We start from the raw sequence: 23,429 nt of genomic DNA, 5'->3' as shown, positions 1-23,429 counted from the left end.
CTCTAATTAGTGCCATCAGTGTTCCAGACACGAGCAAATCACTTAAGTGGGACTTTCCACTGCAAATCTTGTGCCCAGGCACATCCGGTGACGCACAATGCTGCAAGTAAGTGAGCTTATTTAATACACCAACAGACTGAACAAAGCTAATAGGTCTAGCGTTTTGTCATCAATTAGACTAGAAAGATGGGAGATTGGAGTGATCTCTACTTGGGCCTGGTACCTGGATTTCAGGATATAATTATGTTTTATTAAAGGTAAAAATGGTAAAGTGTATTACAAATAACCTACAAGAAGTTACTTGAATTCTTTCTATGAGTTGCCTTTGTAGGAGCAATGTTTCCCAGCCTTAGCAGCTTTGATGACACACATGCAAAAAGCCACACAAAACCTCCTTAGTTTTATCTCAACTATAATTCAAGAAGACGGATGTTAGAAAGATTAGTATTGATTCTCAGAGACTGCAAATAATTTTGAAATAAACTAATTCATTTAAAAACATTTCTTCATCATCTCAATAATTGTGGTGGATCTTTGGGTAGGTTATTTTTCCTTTCTGGTCCATTTGAAACAACAGGGGATAAATTGTTGTTTTTATTTTCTAAATTTGTATTTTCAGTACAGAGTATGTGAAAAATATGCTAGTCAGAGCTGCACATTATTGCTGGTAATTATTTCATTCTCTTTTCTTTTATTTTAAGTTGTCTCAGCAGCGCCCCCTACAGGCCCTAGTGCTCCAGGAAAATGCCAATGTACCCAGCTCTGCCCAGACTCCCACACTCCCATCAACGGGTTTGACTCTGTGTGATATTAATTTTTCTTAAGTGTTGTGTTAATTTTATATCAGACTGATTGAAAATATGACTGAAACAATTATTTTTGTGTTTACCCATGTAATCTTGGCTTTATTTACATTTGTTTCAAGTGAAATATTCAGTTCAAAAAACAATGACTGCATTATTAGGCTTTTGGTCACATTCTGTGGATAACTTGATAAAGCCAAACTTACTATTTCAAATCAGAACATCTGTCTTGAAAAAGTCTTTCAAGACAGATTGTTAGTTTGATATGACTCACATCATATCAAACATAATTTGCATAAAGCAAGTGAAACTACACAGACTGACAGCAAGGAAGACGATGAAAAGGAGCAGACACAAAATAAAGCAGAAATTAAACACACTGAACACTCTGACTGCCCTTCTCATAACTGAGAGCTATATCCTCAGGTTACTCTGCATCAATCAAGGAGAGAGAGAAAGAGAGAGAGGGAGAGCGAGTTAAAATTATCCACCTAAAGCCAATCCTCCTCAAGCTGATCACTGAGCTGAATGGACTAACAAGCTCAGGGACTTCAAAACTACAGGCAGGTAAGAAAACTTTGTTTCTCTCTTGAATAACTAAGTTGCTGTTTTATGCACAAAACAAATAAATACTTGATTGAATCTAACCTTTTACCCACAGTGAAGGGTTGTCATCCCAAAGAAAAAATATGGAAATAATTCTGCCACATTCTGAGATCATTTTCATTTGTTTAGATTATCTGAAGTTTAAAGGAAAAGTATATAGTTTTCAGAGTTTTCTTGGGATTTAATGGTTTACAAACAGTTCTAGGTCAGGATAATTAGACTTCAGGCTCAAGTTCATAGTTTTCATGTACTGAACTCTGCAAGACTAACAATCCCAGTTTTTTGAAGGAAAGTGAATCCAGCCAGTTTGGAGGAACAAATGACAACTTGGATAGCTGAGCTATAAATGTGTATATAAAGACAGTGACGGTTAGTAAAAGTAACTCTTTAGTTGAGCTCCTTTAAATGAGCTAAATAAACATGGCTGAATGTCTCACCAATGTGTTGGATTAATTCAAATCAGTTTTCCTTTTAATTGCAACAATATTTAGTAATTTGATCATTGTGAATTTTTTAAAATCATTACTTACAGATTTTTTTGACCAACAACTCCTGATATGCTAATAAATTATAGAAAATCGATAATAAACAACATTTTGGTATGTTATTAAATTCTATGATTTAATAAACTGACAATTGTAAATTTTATTGGTACTGGATTTTTTCCGTACAAAATACAAAATAATGCAGTACCTGCATTCACTTATTTGCTGGCTTATTTTTCTTATGTAAAATGGATTTGCTTAGGTTAAAAATAAAGTATGCAGAGAAAAGTTAAGATAATCAAGTTTTTAATCTTGATTATCTTAACTGTGATTCTAATTGATGTATTTGATTTGTGATGTTGAACTTGAGTGTTTGATATTCCTAGTGTTGTGTTATTACTCAAAAAAAGTGTTGTTGTTTTAGCTAATTTTAAATAAACAATAACAAGATATGCTAAAAACATAATTCACAATTCTAGCAAGGAAAGCACAATGCCTAAAAGGACAGTTGGCGTAACATCACAGTAAAAAGACATCAAATTAATTTAATTTTTACCATTTATTTATTTGAAATATCAATACGTAAAGCAGAGCCAACGAGACATTATTACCATTATTATTTTTTATAAGTTTGATCTATCTTTGAGTCCTTGAGTTCTTGGGTCAGTGCATCACTGATGAGGTTGAAGCCACGTGCAGCTCTGGGACTTTAGCTTGACTCTTCTTCATGGGCAGGAGACAGATTAAAAAAGCCAAGCAAATTGTAAGGATGATCCAGTCCCTTTTCAGGTGTGAAGTGCACCTGTTGACTCGCGTGAGAGACCAGCTCTTGTGAAATCAACTCAGAGAAAACATTATCATTTGAATTGAGTTATTTCTCCTCAACACTTTATCACTGTTAACCATTTTTCATGTCATTTCCCTTAAATGCAAGATTGTTCAGAAACTAACAAAATCAAAAATCCGGGCACAGTTCACAGTAAGGTCAAGTGTGACAACAATTAATATATAAATATAATTTTGCAAAAAATGGAAATTTCTGATTTGCTGGAACTGATGTTGAAACACAAAATATCTTTATTACAAACTTATTTATTAATGGCTCTTTAGATTCTTTAGCCTGCTTTTTTCAGACTTCTGAAAAAAACCTGAAAGAGAAATTTTTGTACTATGTTGCTAGAAACCTTGCATAACACAGTGGGCCCAAACTCTTTCATGGTTTAGTGTTTGAAGATTTGTGGATTATTTCATGGAGCACATTGAACATTCTCAAAACAAATTGTAGCGTGGGAAGCTAGAATACTTAGACACAATCCTACTTGGCACACAATTGGCTGGCATTTTTGTGACACATCCAATTCAGTTTCCTTGTCGCTGATTGGTTGTACCCACAACCACAGAAGTAAGTAAGCGTTTTAGAGGGAGTCTCAAGTATTTGAGGATTTTAGCTATTCACAGGCCCATGAATACTGGGAGTCCATTGTTTTGGTGATCTGATACATTTGTCACAAAGTATTTCAATGCAGTTAAAGATTACTCAAAGAAGTGTTTTAACCAGTTTTCACTTTTCCCATCAAGGAAGACCTAATTTTTGAAGGTCAACACTACCTAAATGTTAATTTTATTAACCTCATAACCTTTGATTTCTTCAGTATAGTACAAAGATTGTTTTGACTATAGATAAAACTTTTAGTCTTTGTGAAAGCTTTGTGAAATGCCCACTTCTACTTTCATAACTTTACTGGGCAAATAGTCATAGAAAACTACTCAAAAATGCTCATCATGCAGTGAGGACACAAGTTACAAACCAAACAGTTTATTGGACGTATGCATTTATATGGAACGTGGTTCTCTTTGGCCAAATGAAAACACACATTGTGAAAAGATTATCAGACTATGTTGTTGAGGCTTCAAAAATTTGGATCTTGTAATATTCTTTCTTATTTTTAAAGTGAAGGTTATTGAGGTATCGGCCTCTAAAGAGTCGTCATATGTTGCTCAGAAAAATAAAATAGGGTTTTATTTTAAAAGGATAATTTACCTTTTTTTTAATATACCTGCTTTAAGAGCAGGTATATTTTCACTTAACAAACCATCACTTTACTGTTTAGACATAAAGAGAAAACATTTGCATTGGTAGAATATTATATAAAACAATATTTCATTACCATATTAATTAGCTTTCAAGTTACTCTAAATTAGAAGAGAATCTTTTACTAATATAATGGCAAAAAATGTCAGTAGTTATTTTTATTTAGGTAAAAAATTAGAAAAATATTTAAACCGAAATATCTAATTTCAGAAAAGAGAAATTTACAAATAAAGTTGAAAGAACATAAAAAAAATCTGAGCACCACCAGTCGTGGTTATATTTGCAGTTGCTGATCAAGATGAGGTATAACTCATGTTCCTGTTAAAGTTAACCATGCAGCCACAGAACCTAATGGGGAGGGTTGAATCGTGCAAAGCATGAGGTCAAAGTCTGCACAGGAAGAGGCAGAGCATCTTTTAGCCTCAGACAGGTCAGGACCCTGTGTACATGTACACTTATAAGGCAACTGGGTAGTCTAGCGCTGTCTTAAAAAGCTAAACTGGCACTGTAATGACACTGTAAGTCAACAACTTCTAAGAAATCTTTCTTAAAGCTGTGTAAAGAACTTTCTTTAGCTTTAAAATAAAATACATATATTTCAATCTATTCCTAAGCCTGGTTAATCACAAGTTCTAAACATGTTTCATACATACTGGTGTGACAATGAAATAACACTTTCAAAGTTGACCATCATTTAAAAATCTCAAAAAATCAAGACAAAACAAAACAAAAAAGAAACATTAGGCACTTTGTGATCACTTATGACGAGACATGCAGAAAATATATTCCTAGTGTTCACAAAACAGAACACTAGTCTGTTTGTTTTTTATGTGTTTTTTTATATTACCACAAAAAACTGACAGTAGGGCCTGGGAGGGAATCTATTGTTTTCCTCCAGCTGTTATTGAGGGAGATGTGGGTTACATTCAAATCACCAGATATTCAAAACATGACTTTTATGAAAGTCATGGAATGTTTTCTGAAAGGAACAATGTTAGTGTTTTGTGAAAAGATACTTTATTTTCTGCAATTAAACCAAACACTGTTCTAGGATGTCTTATTATTATTGATAATTTTACCTCTTTGCCACTGAAGAGGTATTTGTTTTGAAATTTGATTAGTTCATTTTTTGTTAGTTTTTTTATTATTATTCACATTGTGTTTTATTGTATTCTTGTGAAGAAAAAGAAACAGATCTTTGCTTGCAGGGCATCCATGTGCTGCCACGTGTCGTTGAGAAGTATCATGTCTTTAAAGCTCCCCTAATGTTGTCTTTAAGTATGGCTTGTTGTCAGGTTAAGTCCCTCATGTTGTTGCTAAATCTTTTTATCACTCACTCAAAGGTAGCCAATCTACTGTCTGAAGAGGAAAAAAAAGATGTCATGCCTTTCCGGGTCAAGCTAGAAGTTGTTTATTGTGATTTCATATGCAGCAAAATACATAAAAGCAGCAGGAGTTCCCTAAGAAATCCATGTGACTGTTTGGACTGCAATTTCCCTCACCAGCTTGCGTATCCATGGTAACTTACTGCAATATTGTTTAGTGTTGCTATTGCCATCTCAGACTTTAGCTCAGAGTTGTACCTCAAATTCAGGATAGACAGTCCAGGCACCAGGATGTTGGCTGCTAGTTCTACTGTAACGTCATTTCAGGTTTTACTATGGAGCCAGTCGAAAAGGAAAATGCAGCAATCTCTTACTTAGGGATGTATATGCATGCATACTTGCAGAGACAGGATGACCAATAAAAAGCCATGTTGTAATATTTTTATGCAGGTCAGCTCTAAGTGCTGCATGACTAACAGCTTTGTTGAGTGTTATGTTATTGAAAGTTTATCCATTTATTTTGATGACTACTTAAATGTCATGGGATTTTTTTTTTTTTTTTACTGCTCAAATGCTACTACCAAAACTTCAAACCAACATCTGTTCAAACATAAATTAGCGCAGCAACAAACTGGAATTAGTTAGCTTGTTTATATTTCAAAACCTCTTTTTTTTTCAAAGTCACATAAAGGGCATGACATCAGACTCAAATGTCCATGGTCTCAGTGGGTGTTTAAACTGGTGATTGGCTATAAGGATAAGGAGCTTAAAAGGAACAACAGCTTATGTGTTCTGAAACCTTATTTCTTGGCTTTGCATCACACTCTTTGGCAAGCCTCACAAACATCCTTAAGTTGTTTTAGAAATGAAAACATTCACTTTTGTTCCAATTCTGTAAATTTAGTAGAACTCACTCAAATTGTGCTTTTAATACCTTAAAGTTATTTTCTTCTTAAATTAGGCATCAAACAGTCCCCGTCGCTTCAATTTTTTTCCCCCTCTCTAAGTTAAGCAAAAATATATATTTAAAAACCTCTATTTGTGGAAGATATGTGAGTATCAAGGTATAAAAGAAATCTATTAGTAGTCAAAAACTGATATTTGGATGGAGCTCAAACTAGATGTTGACACAAATTTTAACAGAAAAATGAATAAAGTTCTATAATGGTTGTAAATTAGTTCATGACATTTAGAAGAGACAATAAATGGAATTGTGATTTTAGATTGTCAGTGGATATAAATTTAGCTTATACTTTTTCTTTAAGACTCAGCAGATGTTATGATTGTTTAGTGGGATCTCTGTTGGTAATAAGGTAAAGTCATCATTCATTAAATGAAGAACATATTTCAACAAAACATCTTATAAAATTTTGCAGTTTGCATCAATTAATGGTTTTGTTTCAATATGCTTTCATTTGCCCAGACTGTTTTTTTTTCTTACCTCATTCTCTGTCTGTACAACAGGAAATGTTACTCCAGGATCTGGTGTTTAGAAGCTGAAGTTAAATGGATTACACTGAGCTGTCAAGCACAGGAAGTCACAGGAGCCAAGACTGATCACTTGCCTGGCACTGGCCCAACTCCACGTCCTCGAGTGGGTGGAAGAACCTTTCACAATACATCAGCCAAGTTCTCACAGCCTGTTGATTTGCCATGGAGCCAAGAAACTTTGTCTGATTCAAATAGGTTAGCTTAAGGGCGAAAAGATAAACAGTTTGGCAGTGACCTCTGTTCATTTTTTGATCACTTCCTTGCTCTCTTGGCATTTGCGATACTTATATTTGTTTTTTTTTTATCATTCAAGAGGAAATTATGTCTCAAGTGAATCTGTTGAAATGAGATGTTACAAAACACCTACATCCAACACAAATGACATCCATTCATGGTGTTCTTCAAAGTAAAGCTAATTTTTGGGGAAACTGTCATTTATCAAGGGACTACATTCATTCTAACAAAACATGGCCAGAGACAACAACCTTCTGAGCCTCATGCCTTCACCTGTGAGGTATGAGCAAAAGTGTGGACCACTCCTGCCTCTTTTTCCCCTACATTCTCTGATTTTTTATTACTTTTTGTCATGTGCTGCTGCTGTGGGCACCATAGAATATGACTATGGAATTAGTCCCAAATTTGTCTGTACTCCCGTTCCCCCAGAAGCAGATCCCAGCTGTTATTCACCACCTTCTGTGCCCCATGGACCAAGTAGTAGCAGTCATGGGAATGACCACAGCACTGGCAATCATCGGGGCATAATGTCAGATGAGGCAAAAGCCACCATTTTGCACCTTCGTGAAAGCCTTGTCAGGCAGAAGGAAACAATCCTGGACCAGAGGGAGACCATCAGAGAACTGACTGCCAAACTCACATTGTGTGAAGGGTTTGGCGGTCACCACAGCATTGGTCATCACGAAAGCCACCATGGTTACCAAGACAATCATCATGACACGCACCATGGCAGCCATCATGACAATCATAACAGCCACCATGATGAGCACCATGGACATCATGGCAGCCATCATGGGCCATCATCACTGCACCATGGGCCCTCAGCACATCATGGCAGTGATCATCACTCCTCCCATGGCAGCCACAGGTCAGACCTCCACCACCAAAAGGGCTCGTCATATAGCAAACACAGCTCTTTTTCGGCAGAACAGACTGGAAAGACACTACAGACGTTGAAAGAGAGGCTGGAGAACTTGCAGGTGAGAGAAGCAAAATTAATTTCAGACTTTTTCAATGTTCACTTTGACCTTAATTCTAAACTGTTACCAAAATGTTGTTAATGGGTTGCCATGTCATGGTTTTGAAGTGTCACTGAAACTTTTGTATTTTTTTGGATATTTATGTTAGCCTTGCTATTCAAAGTGCTTAAGTTTATCATTCATGCACAGGGAAAAAACATAAATTGTTTACAGGAAGAACCTCACCGAGAGTCAAGCTAGAGTCTTCTTGTTGGAATCCAACAATGCTGCTAATCTTTCCAACCGTGCAGTATCTAAATCAAACAGCAGAAACATGCATGTTGTTTCTCATCTTGGCGTTTTGTGGGGGCATTTTGACACCTGTGTTTTGTTTACATTGGTCCAAATCAACTTATTTTAACTTTCACCTTCTTCTGGTGGTTTGGTTTCTTGAAATCTTGAAAGTTGCAAAGGGATTTGGTATTAGCAGGAAATACTTGCAGCCTTTGTTTGTTTACTCTACAATATCCGACAATGCAATGCATACCTGGATACAAGAAGGCATTTGAATTGAGGTTGTAGCATGCATCTGGTACCTGAGTTGTATGGAGGTTGGATAGCACACTGAACAAATCTCTCTGGATTTCATTTGTAATCGTACTCAGACTACACCCTCCCAACAGTCTTGGTATGTTACGCACCCCAGTGCAATTTCTGTGTTTATATCCAAGTTAAAAAACAAAACCAAATGGGGGAATGAACCAGAGTTTGTTTTAATGGGGCTCCAGCTCCAGTCCTCCTATTTTTAGATGTCTCTATTCCAACACAGCTGATTGAAATGGCTCAGTTGTACCTCAGCATGCCACAAAGTTGTGCAGAGGCAGTGATTTGATTCACATGTGTTGAATCAGATAAAAGAACTAAAACATGCAGCATACCCACTCTCGAGGACAAACATTAGACACCACCGTTTTAAATGGACCAAACACTTAAGGTATACAAACATCAGAAGTGCCTATGGGGTGTTTCTTACCACTGTCATTCCAATCAGAGTAAATGAAAAAGACATTTGAACTTTAAACATTTCAACAACCTGTGACGGACTGGCAGCCTTTCTGGGGTGTCTTGTGACTTTGTGAAAGCTGGGATAGCCTACAGGTAACGATGAACCAGAACAACATAAATCAGGGACAATTGTGCAGATGGAACAATATAACAACTGCACAGATTTTTAAAACAGTTTTACAGTTATTGCGATTTTTTAAAGTAGATATTTAAGTGTTAACTGGTCTCTTCTCAACTTATTTTAAGCATACTTCAAGTGAATGAGATATAAAGGTCATTAAATAGACTATATATATTATCTATTTTCTTTAGAAAACAATCAAAATGTGATTAAATATTCTTATCTTTCCAATTCAGAAAATAGGTACAAAGACATATTTGCTCCTAGTCAAAGCAAACCTGTCTGTTAGAGACCTCTCACCTGACACAAAAATAGGTGCCAGTTGCTCCAATCTACTGGCATTGTTGGCCAGGACAGCTTATGAACGTAAAGCCTGATGCTTTGGGGAACTTTTTACCTTTAACTTCATCTTAGTCATCCATACAACCCATCCACATAATTGTGCCTGTGTACACATATGTGAAAAGCCTCATTTAGTGTGCAGGTGGTCCCAGACTGTGCTCAGAGAAATCTCATTCAATCTCCCTTAAAGGTGCTAGTCAAAATATAATCACTGCCAGGATTTATCCTGTCTCACTCCCTCCTCTAACAAGATGTCTACACCACTAGCCCCTGGTCATGCACCGAAGGGCGCTAGCCAGCCTCACCTTCAATTACCTTCATCCTTCTTGATAAGGCTACTAACTGTGGCGTGTGTTGGCAGGAAACAAAGCCGGATTTGCCGGTGAGGAAGTTGAGAACAAGCAACGGGGAGAGGGAATGAAAGCTAATGAAGGCAGGGGTTGAAAGTGCTTTGACATTTAAGAAATATCTTGCTAAACATTTTTAGTTCTACTCCATTAGGATATTACTGCAATAGAAATAAAAATGCTATTTAAAACTTGATTTCATTGTTTCGATTAAGACTCAAACCTCAGGTATGAGATGATAGAGCAGTTTATAATACTATGTATAATTTTTATCTCCAGGCAAGAAACTCCTCCAGTTCCTACTCAAGCTCCCTGAGAGAACTCCTCCAGCGAAAGATCAATGCTCTAGAAGAACAGCTGCACAGTTACTACAGAGACCACCATAATGACCACCATGCTGATCACCATGACGACTCACATAATGACAACCACAACGGCAGCCACCATGATGACCACCATTCTAGTCACCATGGTGGCCATCCTGACGATAGCCACCATGATAGCCACCATAGCAGTGGTCACCATGGAGACCATCACAGCAGTCACCACAGTAGCCATAGATACAACCATCACAGCAACCATCACAGTCGCCATTATGACCCCCACTATGGCTGGCATCATGGTCATCACTATGGTCACCATGACGACCATCACAGCAGCCACCACAATGACCATCATAATGACCACCATAGTGACCATCATGGTGGTCATGATAGCCATCATGGCCACCATGATTCTCTCCATGGACCTGGACATGATGACCACCACGATGATCACCATGGTACTCACCATGGCACTGAGGACCATGAGCACAATCAGGAAGGGGAGCACCCGCCCAGGCGCCTTCCTTACACTAGCAAGGAAACGAGTCTGCGGGGCCCTGGACACAGCAAGCTGGAAACAGTTCTCAGCCAACTACATCACAATGACCATGGTAAGCGCACACACCCACACATGTTCTGACTAAACATTTATATGAATCAGTTGCTATTGGTAGTTAGGTATTTTAGATTATTCATCAAAGTTACATCTTCACATAAATACTCAAATATCCTGCAGCTTACCTTTAACTCTATATTTAACAAATATTCCATATACATAATGTTTCCATTTGTTACTGTTCTGATCCCCATTTGAGCCACTCATCTGTGTTGAAATGTGACAGATTAGAGGTCCTAATAAAACAACAAATAACTTCACGAGGCCTTGTGATAATAGGTATTATTCAGTGGAGTCTGTGGAATAGTGGAAAAGTATGAAACAGTTGAAACGACTGGTGCCTGCCTTCATCTCTGACTTCTGACATGTCTCCCACTAAACTGCCCTCTTACAGGCATTGGCATTCACCAATCCCTGCATATTTACTCCTATGTTTCCTCGGTCCTTTGTGGAGTTGTCAGTAGTTTATATTAACATGTGGGAGTTACACAAGGAAGCACTAGGTACTATTAGCCAGTGTTGACAGGTTTCCTAATCCTCGTCCCCACGGCACACACTGCCGTACATGTTTTAGATGTTTCGCTGCTTCATGACACTTAATTTTAATTGATGGCTGATAAACAGGCTTTGCTGAACTGCAATCATCTGAATCATGTGTGTTAAAGGAGGGAAATGTAAAGAGAGAGTGCCTTGTGGAACAGAGCTGAGAAACACTGGTATAACACCTTAAATTATGGTTTACTTCTTAAACCTTACACTTTAAGCTAGAAGCCCTACTTTGGTCAGTTAGCTACAGCTACTTTTGTCATTTTATATGGTTGTTTTATTCTTAATGTTATTTGTTTACATTTAATAAACTGTCACCAGTCATGACTTGGATTAAATTATGCATAAGAAGAGATAGACATCATCTATTTCTACTTATGACTATGTTTAATGTGCCTCCTAAATCATCTCAAGTCATGTATAGTGTGTTAAAACAATTATTCAACTTTTGTAGTTAACAAAAACCAACAACAGTGAAAACTAAGCTATGGAAAGGAATTCCACTGAAAATCTCTAGCCTGCTAATGGCCAAAGGTGTTTTTTTTGTGTGTGTGAGAGAAAAGTGCAGACTATGTTTGATCTTTAGATTGACTGGAATTAATCCAATCTTTTCTCCCAATCTTACCAGGAAACCAAAAGAAGCTTAAGAGTCCAAGTGCTTTCCTGCTTGAGTTTCCCATGAGGACCAACTACATGTATGCCAGGATGAAGCGATCAGTGGTCAATGAGATCTTCGCCCTGACCATCTGTCTGTGGCTGAAGCCAGGGGAAGGTTCTGGCCTCGGAACACCCATTTCCTACGCCGTGCCTGGGCAAGCTAACGAGCTGGTGCTAATGGAGTGGGGCAGCAACCCAATGGAACTGCTCATTAATGACAAGGTGAAAACATTGTAACATGGTCACATGTACAAAAACATCTACCATCAGATATGGCAGAAACTGATACTACAAAACTGTGGTTTAAGCACACATAAGCATTTAACAAAAATCTTATATGAGGTCATGCCTTGTTATAGACTTGTTCAGGCATAATTTTAAAAAATGATAGTGAATGTACAGAAATATATATTTTTAAAATACATCTGATTATAAAATAAATCACCAGCTGAAGAAAGTGGGCAACAGGGTCGACTTCTTCAAGGAACATTCCTGTACTACTTTTCCCGGCTGTCAAACATGTTTAGTCGATTTACCCAAATGTTTCCCGTTCCTCGTAGAAAACTTCAATACTAATCTAAACAATAACATCAACTTATTTACTTCATGTATTATTTATGTTATATTTTAAAAAATGCCCAGGCTTTTTTGGATTTTCCTATGAAGAGAGGTTTGTAAATCTAGTTGTATATATTCTGTTTCTCCAGGGAATTAGTTGTGGATATCTTGGTTCCCCTAACACTAACCTACATACAAATGAATGACCTACTAAGATTTCATTATACTGCTAATCCCCTAATCTTTTTTCTCTGAAAATCCTTTAAGTTTTTTCCTTTTGAATGGAAAATAGATGGTTGGCTATGTCCCTTCCCTGCCCCAGTACTGGGTGATCACAACAAACAAATAAGCAAAGCAATTAATCCTGTTATAGTCTTGTACTGACTGACCTAATTGTCTGTCGGAGAGACCAGGAAGATAAAACTATCATGTTTGCTGTCTGTGAGTCACATGCACAGTCAAGACCAAAACAATTAATGACCCACTTAAGACCATGAATTCAGTTAGCAAGGTTTAAAATAATTTGTCGAGTTGAGGTGATCTTCTTCACTGTTCACATGAAAGGCTTATTGTTCAGAATATTAACCATTTTTGCCAGTCTGCTCTTTATAGGATATTGCTGAGAGTACAGTAAGCTGACACTGACAGGTTAATTAATCAGGGTATCTGTTTAAATACCCAGGCTGTTCTTGGCTTCATTACAAATGCTGCTCATAGCTTTCTAAAGGGACTAATAAAACAAAATTAAAATTAAAAGACTAATGAGCAATGCATCTTTAATTTTGACAATTTTACTTTCAGATATATATTTTCAAACACTTGAAAACTTATTTCTTTATGCACATACTGTGTGTGTGATACCCTTTTTCATTTAGTTTATCTCCAGTGCACAGCAACACATGTTGAGGTCCATCGCTTGCTGATCTGTTTAATCTTCATATTGTGGTATTTATGCAAAAATTTAAAACGCTATTGTAAATATTAATCTATTGCTAGTTCTAAACAAAAAAGTTTATTTTCCCCCTATTGCTGCTAAAAGAGATAGGTGGCACTCTGGTGATCTATGGTTTTCTTAAGAGAAAAGAAAAATCCAAATAACCAAATTTCTGTTTTTTATTGGCAAGGGAAAATAAGTGAACAAGCTTTATTTGGGTAGTTAGAGGTGTGGGGGTCAGGAGGCATTATTTTATAACTTGCTGCTGCATACAGCTAGAAAAAAACTCTAGTTAGTCTGGCACTTCCTCTGCCCTGGCTTTAAATCACAGGAATGGGGTGAAAATTTTAATCTGCTTTGAAACTACAGCTTTAAAAATGTGGCATAACTTGATATTTGTGACCAGCTTGTGCCTAGTGGAATATCAACGTAATAAAATAATTTCTCAAAAACAGTTCACCATGTCCAACAGATGTAGGGATGTTGGACATGGTGTCCACAAATTGACCTATTTTATTCATTTATTTTATCATGTTGCATTTCAAGATATCCACCACACTAGTAAAAATGAATGAAACTGATAAACCGTTTGGGTCAGAGTTATTGACAGGACGTAGCAGGCGTTTGTGAAGACAGCAGTTTAAAAGTCTTCAGTTTTAGTTTAAATAACAGATTTTTGTGTATTTTTTTCTACCCTTTCCTTCTTTCCTGGTTTATAGGCGGTGACAGTACCAATAAGTTTGACAGATGGAAAGTGGCATCATGTGTGCGTGACATGGTCAACACGTGACGGCGTTTGGGAGGCTTACCAGGATGGAGTGAAGAAAGGTTCCGGACAGAACCTGTCAGCCTGGAATCCCATAAAACCAGGAGGGATCTTTATGTTGGGTCAGGAGCAGGTGAGCCGTTTGCTATAAGTATTATTGAACTGTTAATCTGTACCTCCTCTTTGGAGTTTTATTTATTTATGTGCCTTCTCCTCCACACCACAGGACACAATGGGAGGTCGCTTTGACATCACTCAGTCTTTCTTGGGAGAGTTGTCAGATCTCCAGTTCTGGTCCAGAGTCTTGACAGCCAATGAGATTCACACCCAAGCAACATGTGGAAGCCACCTCGTTGGTGACGTCATGTCGTGGTCTGAAGAGCAATTGGAACTTCATGGAGGGCTGACTGAGCTTCCTTTTGAGCCTTGTCACTAAAGAGAAACATTGAATTCTCACAGGCAAAGCAGTAGGATTATACGATTAAATGCATGTGTCAAAAATGGATGGGGAGTGGAGAAATATAATCTTCCTGCCGTCTCCACCTACGCGCTCACTTCCATGTTCTCAGCAGGACTGCTTTGAAAGCTCCCAAGAGCGCAGCGCTCTGGATTTACTGCCTGTATGGTCACGACTGCGGCTGCTCTGATAGATTCAACACACATAATTGGATTTCCTTTCAGCAGAACAGCGACAGAAGTTGCTGGATGCTATTGACGAGCTTGCTGCAGTCATCACAAACATTAAAAAAGGGTGAAAAAGAGAGTAAAAGGGACAGGAAAAAAAGCCTCATCAGCTCCTCAGCAGGACTGATGATGTCACAGGATGTGTTTCTTTTGCAGGTCAAACCTGGTGTTTTTATAGCATTACTCGATAATGTTAACTTGTATACATTATATTAGTATTTCATATTGAAAATAATGCAGGCTTTTGGAAGAAAAACAAATACAATTGAAAAAAAAAATAAAATGGATGGGTTATGTGTTGTACCAAATTATGCATGTTGTCAACACAGAACTCAAAATGCTTTTCAATTGACCGCTGTCGAAGGGTTGTTGCATAACAGTGAGATGGTTCGATGTCAGGTGTGACATGCTATGGCTTCAAGCCACCTAACAGCATCAAAGCAGGTAAACCGGCCTACAACGTGTCAGCGCTGTGAAGCCAACGTCTCCTCATCAACTGGTGGCTTATGTTAGGATTTACCTGTGAACATCTGACCTGATCCTGCCTATTTCCAACCAGCTCAAACCTTAAGGCAACGGCAGACATGCCAACACATATGCAGTTGCACATGCTCAGAAGAGCTAAAGAAGTGAAAGAGTATTGCTGATCCCATGGTAGCAGCTTGTACCTTCAGTTCTTTTTTTTCCCTTTTTCTACATGTACATAATAGTAGATGGTCTCTTTCCATTGATTAAAATATTATGACTGTATTTGTTACATTGTAAATAAGTAAAAAAAAAAAAAAAAAAAAACATAGCACTTTCCTAATCTTTACTTACCTCATTTTGTTTTTGGAGCATATCTTCTGTAACAAATTGTTGAAATCAGTCTAAGTTCGGCTTTAAGTCAGGCTTTATTGCTTTGACCGGTTTCTGTGTTAAAAAGGGATATTAACAACAGCATTTTAAAAAACATTTTAGTTTTAAACATCTGCTAAATCTTTTTTGTATGCCAAAGTATGAAGCACTTTGAAATGTTGTTCCTGTTTTTTCTGTGATAAATAGTGGGCCAAATGTGTGTTACACCTCTTTCAAACTTTTCCTTTGTTTTCGTCACTTAGACTACATGTATGTACTGCAGAGAAATGTTTGCAAGCTCTTAACTCAATATGTAGAACAATGGTAGCATCACCATCATTAAGACAAGATCTGCTTATTTTCGCCTTTGCTGTATATTCCAGCATTTTGATAGCATTTGTTTTGTTCATTCCTGTTTGTCTATAACGTGTTATAGTTCAAAACAGTCCCTCCCTCAAGTGTGAGCCAAAAATACATACAGATTTGTAAAACTTGAAGGAGGAAGATTATGAATAATAAATCTGGAAAATGTTTGTAAATATACACCAATTTTGAATAAAACAATTTAAAATAACATTTCTGTATCGTCCTGTAGAGGACATAGATTTAGAGTGTACCCAGGCAGTTCATGAGTCTTAGTGATATCAGCCTCTTTTACAAAAGTACGAAAAGTCAAAAGTTATTTGGTGTTTGAGGAGTTAGTTCAGACTGAAGTGAGCTTCTGCAAAGTTTCTATCTGTGATAATTTGCTTGCTAAATAAAATTGTGGGATGATTGAAGTTGGCTGCTAGTCAGACACACTGTCTGCTTTAGCTGGCTTTACCATATTAAACTATTAAAACCAACAATAATGGTCATATGCACCTAAGAACAGGTCAGTGAAGCTATAATTTGCAAAGGCTCACCAAAACTGGACAGTAAAAGATTGGAAGAAATTAATGCCTTTGATTTCAGCAGTGGCACTCAGGTGTTCTGGTCAAAAATTGATACAAACAAAACTAAACATTTTGGTTATATCATGGGTTGCATCAATAGGTCTAAGACGATGTAAAATGAGTAATTTTCCTATCACATAGACAGTGTGCCCTCATCATATTGAAGGCCAAGTTCAAAAACAGAAAACAAAAAAAAGGTGTATATGTTTTAAATTCAAAGTATGTGGTGAAATGAGCTGTTATTTACAATATTGGTCAGCCACCACAAGAACTTAAAAATATACCTTGCATCAATTCTAGAGGAAAATGACAAGTTTAATCTTGAAAAGAAATAAAACACTTTCCACAAAGCATCTCAGCTTCTCACCCAAATGGATTGGAGTTTAAAACTACGAATAAAAGGGATTTAATATTTGGATGCATCTATCCTTTTATTAAGTTTCTGTGCTTGGTCTCGTGTTGTTTAATAGGGACTGGAGCAAATGATCAATGATAAACTGACATTTTTCACCCTGTAGAGGTCACAAGCCAACCAGAGGGCAACACTCAGACATATAGGTGAAATTTAGGGAAACCATCTTAACTTAATCAGTGTTTTGGATGGTGGAAGGAAGCGGGAATACCCAGGAAAACACGGATGCAGAAGGAAAACGTTCAAGGTCCACATGTTCTTGCTGTGAGGCAACAGTGCAAACAACAACTCCACTGTGCACCCTGCTTTGATGCAGCAACTCCAGCATGAGCATCAGTTAGAACATTTCAGCCCACAAGTTAGTTAATGCATACAGGTTATTGAAACATTTAGGCAATAAAATCTCAGAAAATCAAGGGCAACACTAACATCTTGTTCAGTGTTAGATCTATGTTTCTTTAAAGGCCATGTTCGTTGCCAGTTTACGGGGTATTGTGGAGACACACGAAAAAAAGTTAATAAATAAAACTAAATATTTTAACTAAAACTTTCTTAGCATCGTTAAAGAATATGCATTTTCAATTCCTATCGCAGCCACTAGAGGTTGCACATTCCTAGATATTCTCTGATAGAAGGGGAAGATGGAGGCTTTGGTCCTGTCAGAGTTATTTGACTATCACATTCACTTTTACTTTACATACAGTTGGAGAGCCATTAATTTGGTATTCATACTTGACACTGAGTCAGACTCTTGATCCTCTCTTTTGTGCTTGTTGGTTGTAGGAGCTTTTGAGCTTTTCAGTGGTTAACAAGCTTTGGAAAGCTAGCTTAAATAGAAAAGTTATGTTTTAATGGAGCAAAAGAGTGAAATCTAACTTGCATATGACGAGATCATAATGGGAGTAAGCAATGGATTAACTCTGCTGGAAGGAGAAACAACTAAAGCCGCCCAAGAAAAAAGTAATTCAGTTGTTTTTTCTTTCTTTAAATGGTGTGATTGCATGAAAGCCTTTTTATAGTTTTTGTTTTTCCCAAAACACTAATGACTTTTCACATTCAGAAAAGATCAAGTGTTTAAGTGGATTCTTCCCGTACTTGAAAAATCAGTTATTTTGCATCAAAATGTATTAACTATGTCAAGTGGGTTTTAAAACCCCACTGTGAACTCATTGTTCATTTAGTTATTTTTTCTAATAATTTCATTCCTGAGCTTCTCCTGCTTTGAAGTTAAGGGCTGTTTTTAGGTAACCATGAAAGCTGTGGGGTTTTTTTAGTAAATTATATGAAAGGAAAACATTAGTGTGCGGCCATGCTGATAGGTTCAGTTTTAGTACACATTTTAAAATGATTTTCTTTTCAAAGTCAAAGTGAGAAGGTCTATGTTGATATTTCTTAGAGAGACAGTAACACATGTTCTTATTGTAGTCTATATCTTGTTCCATATGAATGCATTTCACTCCAATATTTCTCAAAATTCAAGTCAAAACTATCAATATAGCTTGAGTGTAGGCTAAAAATATATGTATCTGCACTGCTGAGCTGATGCTGGGGAATTAGCTCATACTTTTGTTTGGGCTTTTGTCTTTTAGCTTCATTCAGTGACCACAGACAGTTGGCTCATTACTTATCTCTGCTCTGCTTCCTGCTCACCATCGTGACTCTGCTGCAGACTCTCTGCTGTGAGTGTGCCATCTTACATCTGCAACAGTGACTATAATATAGAAATGCAAACAGAAGAGCATATGTGATCATCAGTGTTGATCATGTAAGTCTCTAAAACCCCTCTGGAGTACAATCTTAATGAAAACATTACTCTGGAAGACAAATCCTGATTTCGTGTTCAACTGATGTTGCAAAGGATTTTGAGAGACTATTCTAATGTTCAGCTGAGTGTGACTATGCCATTTTATTTACATCAGTTTTCTGTTAGTCAAAGACCCCGTGGGTTATACAGTAAATTATTTTGTTAGGATTCTACATATTAGTGTAAAGTAGAAACAGGGATCCATTGTTCTCAACCTGTTTTATAAATAAAAGTTTCAGATGACATTCAAGGTACTTAAATTTTAAGTTAAACAGATGTTGATAGAATGTGCAAGAAACAGTTAACAGAGCACTGCAATATAAAATTGAGAACAGAAGGACATGTTGTGATGAAACATTAAAAGAAATGTAATATTTTTACCACATAAATGTACTCCTTCTAACAATCTACTAACAACAATGTAAATTCAAAAAAGTCGCTGAATAAAAAAAGATTTAAAAAATGTGTGTGATCCCACAGTGGTTCAGATTATGTTGACTTCTCAGTCTCAGTCATCTCTGCAAGAAAATAAACTGCAAGAACTGACAAACAGGCTGGAGAAGCTGAACCAGTCCCATCACCTCCTGTTCGCCCAGTATCCTGCTCTGAACCAGTACTGTCCCATCAACAACTCTTCCACTGGTGGTGAGTTTGTGTTCAAGCTTCAAAATTCTTGAAAATTCACTTTGTTGAAAAACAAAACTGCTGGAGATGTGATTTTAAGCTGAAGTTCAGAATTAAAAATGGACTTTTTCATTTGGCTAGAAGGCAACACATACCAGGAAGGGCCTGACAGACTGCCTTAGGCTAAATTAACAGAACTAATAAAGTTGAACAAAATGTGTTTTCTTAGATGTCCTTGTAAATTCTTCAAGCTCTGTTTTGATTTTCATGAAAAATGTTCAGGTATTTCACATTTTTTCACATTTTGAAGAATTAATTTTAAAAGAAAATTTCAGTGAGAAACTGAAAGGCGTGTGTCTACCTAACTTTAATGTGAACTTTTAACTCCTAATATAAAATGCCAGATATGAGCATAAGTAGTCAATAATTATGTCAAAGATAAAATATTGCAATGCTATGTTTTGAAAAGGGGATTTTAAAGGACATTCTAGATGGAGCAGGGGTCAAAATGAGATGATTTCACAACGGCAGTATAAGAAATCCATGGAAAACTTCTGACAAAAAGGGTTTAAAGCAGCTTATGACAATTTCTAAAGCTTTTTTCCTCTCTGGGATTTTAACATTTCAAACAGAGAGAAAATGCAGACCATGTTTGACTGACTGGACACTTCAAGGAGAGAAATGTTTCTACTTCAGTGAGGATAGAGCTGACTGGATCAGTAGTCAGTACCTCTGCATGTCACTGGGAGGCGCTGTGGCTACAATCAAGACAGAGGAGGAGCAGGTGATCATAGACATACTGTATCTCTCTCTCTCTGTGCGTCTCTCTCTCTCCCTTCTCTCTCTCTCAAAAAAAAAATTAGTTGCATTCAGTCAAAAATTCAATGGAAACCATCTCGGGTCTCACAGCTTAAACATCTTTTCATATATCTTTATAAGTGGGTTATTGGAGCTCTGTTGGCATTTTATGCATCTTCTGCACACATTTGGGGTTACTGTGCAATAAGATGTTCTAGAGTTTATATTTGCACAGGTTCCGCATGTGCATATATAGCCGTGCACATATACATGCATAGCAGCAGCAGTGAGTTTGGTTAAGAATAGCTTTACGACGACTAAAAGGAGCGGAGGCAGCTTAAGGTCATTGGAGGTTTAGTCTTTCATTAAATTTACAGCTCATGTAACACAGATTACATCCAGAATTTATTATCAAAAGTCAAGTTAAAGCAGAACTACTGAAGAAAATTAATTTGACCCCGATGTTATCAACTTTATTCTCAGGAGTTCCTATTTAAAATGGCCCAGAGCCGGAGCCAGGGAGACTCATACTGGCTCGGTCTGAGGAGCAGCGCTGTGGACGGGACCTGGCAGTGGAGTGACGGCACCCCGCTGGAGAACAGACCACAGTGAGTGTAAAGACAGGGCTGAAGAGGCGGAGGGGTGGAAGAAGGGCATAAGAGGTTAGAAGCCAGCAGCTCATTTTAAGCTTGTGACCGTTTGATCACATGTTTAAGGACAACCTGTCAGGTTACACAGCTACAGAGAGAAAGGATGGTAGTTTAGCTTATCATTTAATTAAAAAGACGTTGTTTCTTCCAAGCAGACAGTTGAAAGTTCTAGGTTTCATCAGATTCTATATATTTTACTGTCATTCAGAATATTCACTACAAGTGCACACGTGAACAAACTTCCATTAAAGCACAACACTTAAAATATATAAAAACTAAACTGAACAGAGGATAGCAGAGAGAAAAGTAATGATGTACATACAATGGCAATACAGCAGGCATTGCAGAATGCAACTGGATTGTTGCATTTAATTATTACACAGAAATTATTACCCTTGGTTGTCGACATCCTGACAACAAAACTATACACTTTTACAGTAAGGAAGTCTCTTGGTTTGAGATAAGGAGATGTTGCATATGCTGGCTACTCTGCATTTCATGCTGCAGCACCAAGACCTGAACCTGAAGTAGATGTGTACAATTTCTGACACTTTTAACCACATGCAACAAGCAGTTCCAGCCCCCCAAGTCCTTAATAGAAGGAGGAGGAGTCTCTGTAATTTCCTCTTCTGTCCTCACCACTCTCTCAGGAGCCTTCCAGTCTGCAGCTGTGCAGCTGACAAACCATACAGAAATCCACCGGTCAATATGCTCCCTGTGGGGCATCGACAGTATGTGCTGAGGGTGTTGGTTGGCAGGTGAATCTTCTTGATTGATTGCAGGAAGTGAAGACTCTGTTGAGCTCATTTTATCAGAGATGTAATGTTCTGCAGTCCAGGATAAATTATTTATTTGACTTCCCAGGAACTTTAAAAAAATCAGAATAATTTTGGGGGCACATTGTTTTGTATGTCATTGAAGTAAATATTATGATTTGTTTGTCTTCTGGTGGATTTAAATATGACTACCAGCAGCACATTCTTTTTAATTGTTTGTGTTGCAGCGCATAGACTTAAAAATAGGAATTACTAAAAATCATAATCTGGATGTCCAATATGAAAGAAATTCAAACATCTGTTTTATCCAATTATACTTGCATCTTAGTAAACATAACTAACATCTTGGGGGATAGAAGATACTAGCAAACTACCTGAGCAACAATATGAGTTGCTCAGGTTGAAGTAGAGGTGGATAATGTTATATAATGATTTTTTTTTTATCTTGTCTCTGCAGGTTTTGGGAACATGAGCCAGATGTCACAGGAGAGAGGAAGGTGCTCTGCGGTCGACTCACACCAGGAGACAACTACAGGAAGAGCTGGTTCAGCTCCAGGTGTTCTGGTCAGCTGAGGAGAATCTGTGAGCGCAGACAAGCTTCCCTACAGTGACCAAAGTCAATGACTTATTATTATTATTATTATTATTATTATTATTATTATTATTATTATTATTATTATTATTATTATTATTAATTAATTAATTAATTAATTAATTGATTTATTTTAAATTTACCTCCTAAATCTTTTCTCTTGTATATTAATATGGTTTAACATACAAAAAAATCTATATTAGGGATCAGGCATGTTTTCCCACTTTTTCTGTCACTGTATAAAGATGTAGAAAATCCCTAAAAGCTATAAGCAAATATTAGGATCATGTTTACAGGACTAATTAGAGAAAAGTGACTTTTTTTCTAAGATGTTTTTTGTTACTCACTCATTTTGTGCACTTGCTTAAACCCTACTTATACTTTCTTTTTTTTTATGGTGGATTTTATTTGTAATTTGTCCTCAAAGTTTTTTTTTTCCTTTATGATTTTCATAGTTTAAAATTTTTATTCTTCATATTGTATCTCTGAATTGTATCTTTTGGCTGAAAAAAATATTACAAATAAAATTTTCCAATTATAACTGCCATAAAATGTCGAAGGCTCTTTTAAATTTAAATTGACATTAACTACATTGTAATCTAAATAAAGAAAATTTATTCTTTTTGATTTGTTGACTGAAATTGTGGCATGTTTGTGAAACTATTAGTCTCTGTCTGATTAAAATAACTGTTAATAAATTGGTATATCAATGTTAAAAAATTTTTTAACTTAAACTGGCTATCTTCAATACTCTGTCAAACTTTTATTTCCGTAGTCTATGTGTACATTCTCTGTTTGTCCAGTAGATGGCAGTGCAGCACTGAGAAGTACTTCTTACAGACTCCGTTTCCCAGCATGCTTTATGAGTTATTTCGGTTGCTGAGCAGAAAGATAAAGCGGGGATTAGAGCTGAGATTATTTGAGAAGGTAAATGTTTGTTTTTTTTCTTTAAAGAAAAACAATTTAGAATTAACTTTGTTATTTAGAAATACCACCAGCGAATGGATTTAATTATATAAGAATGTGTTCTTTGTGTAAATGCTACGT

General features: G+C 36.8%; 2 protein-coding genes across 2 annotated transcripts; both read left to right on the top strand.

The window, feature by feature from the left end:
* Positions 1-6,734: 6,734 nt before the first annotated feature.
* On the top strand, positions 6,735-16,365 carry LOC106919748 (uncharacterized). The gene is made up of 5 exons (XM_014990310.2): positions 6,735-8,016; positions 10,150-10,804; positions 11,984-12,234; positions 14,224-14,403; positions 14,497-16,365. Exons 1-5 carry the CDS (start codon positions 7,270-7,272, stop codon positions 14,704-14,706), a joined length of 2,043 nt encoding a protein of 680 aa, XP_014845796.2. The 5' UTR covers positions 6,735-7,269; the 3' UTR covers positions 14,707-16,365.
* A 1,425-nt stretch (positions 16,366-17,790) lies between these two features.
* LOC106919453 (C-type lectin domain family 4 member E-like) lies at positions 17,791-22,981 on the top strand. Its single transcript, XM_088009916.1, has 6 exons — positions 17,791-18,129; positions 18,738-18,817; positions 19,423-19,587; positions 20,199-20,350; positions 20,848-20,972; positions 22,248-22,981. The coding sequence occupies exons 1-6, from the start codon at positions 18,035-18,037 to the stop codon at positions 22,399-22,401; spliced, it is 771 nt and encodes a 256-aa protein (XP_087866042.1). The 5' UTR covers positions 17,791-18,034; the 3' UTR covers positions 22,402-22,981.
* Positions 22,982-23,429: the final 448 nt, after the last annotated feature.

The sequence above is a fragment of the Poecilia mexicana genome, unplaced genomic scaffold (genome assembly GCF_051168715.1).
Source record: "Poecilia mexicana isolate PSO_F unplaced genomic scaffold, ASM5116871v1 scaffold_11, whole genome shotgun sequence".
Classification (NCBI taxonomy): Eukaryota; Metazoa; Chordata; class Actinopteri; order Cyprinodontiformes; family Poeciliidae; genus Poecilia; species Poecilia mexicana.
Note: the sequence above shows the minus strand (reverse complement) of the source record. Positions and strands in the feature narration are given on the sequence as shown.

What these genes read in the sequence shown, in the direction of transcription:
- LOC106919748 (XM_014990310.2), top strand. Translation starts at nt 7,270, where the DNA reads ATGGCCAGAGACAACAACCTTCTGAGCCTCATGCCTTCACCTGTGAGG. An exon ending in AGAGGCTGGAGAACTTGCAG is followed by an intron (nt 8,017 to 10,149) that starts GTGAGAGAAGCA and finishes TTTTATCTCCAG; the next exon opens with GCAAGAAACTCCTCCAGTTC. An exon ending in AACTGCTCATTAATGACAAG is followed by an intron (nt 12,235 to 14,223) that starts GTGAAAACATTG and finishes CCTGGTTTATAG; the next exon opens with GCGGTGACAGTACCAATAAG.
- LOC106919453 (XM_088009916.1), top strand. Translation starts at nt 18,035, where the DNA reads ATGGGAGTAAGCAATGGATTAACTCTGCTGGAAGGAGAAACAACTAAA. An exon ending in CAACAACTCTTCCACTGGTG is followed by an intron (nt 19,588 to 20,198) that starts GTGAGTTTGTGT and finishes CATTTCAAACAG; the next exon opens with AGAGAAAATGCAGACCATGT. An exon ending in TCAAGACAGAGGAGGAGCAG is followed by an intron (nt 20,351 to 20,847) that starts GTGATCATAGAC and finishes CTTTATTCTCAG; the next exon opens with GAGTTCCTATTTAAAATGGC.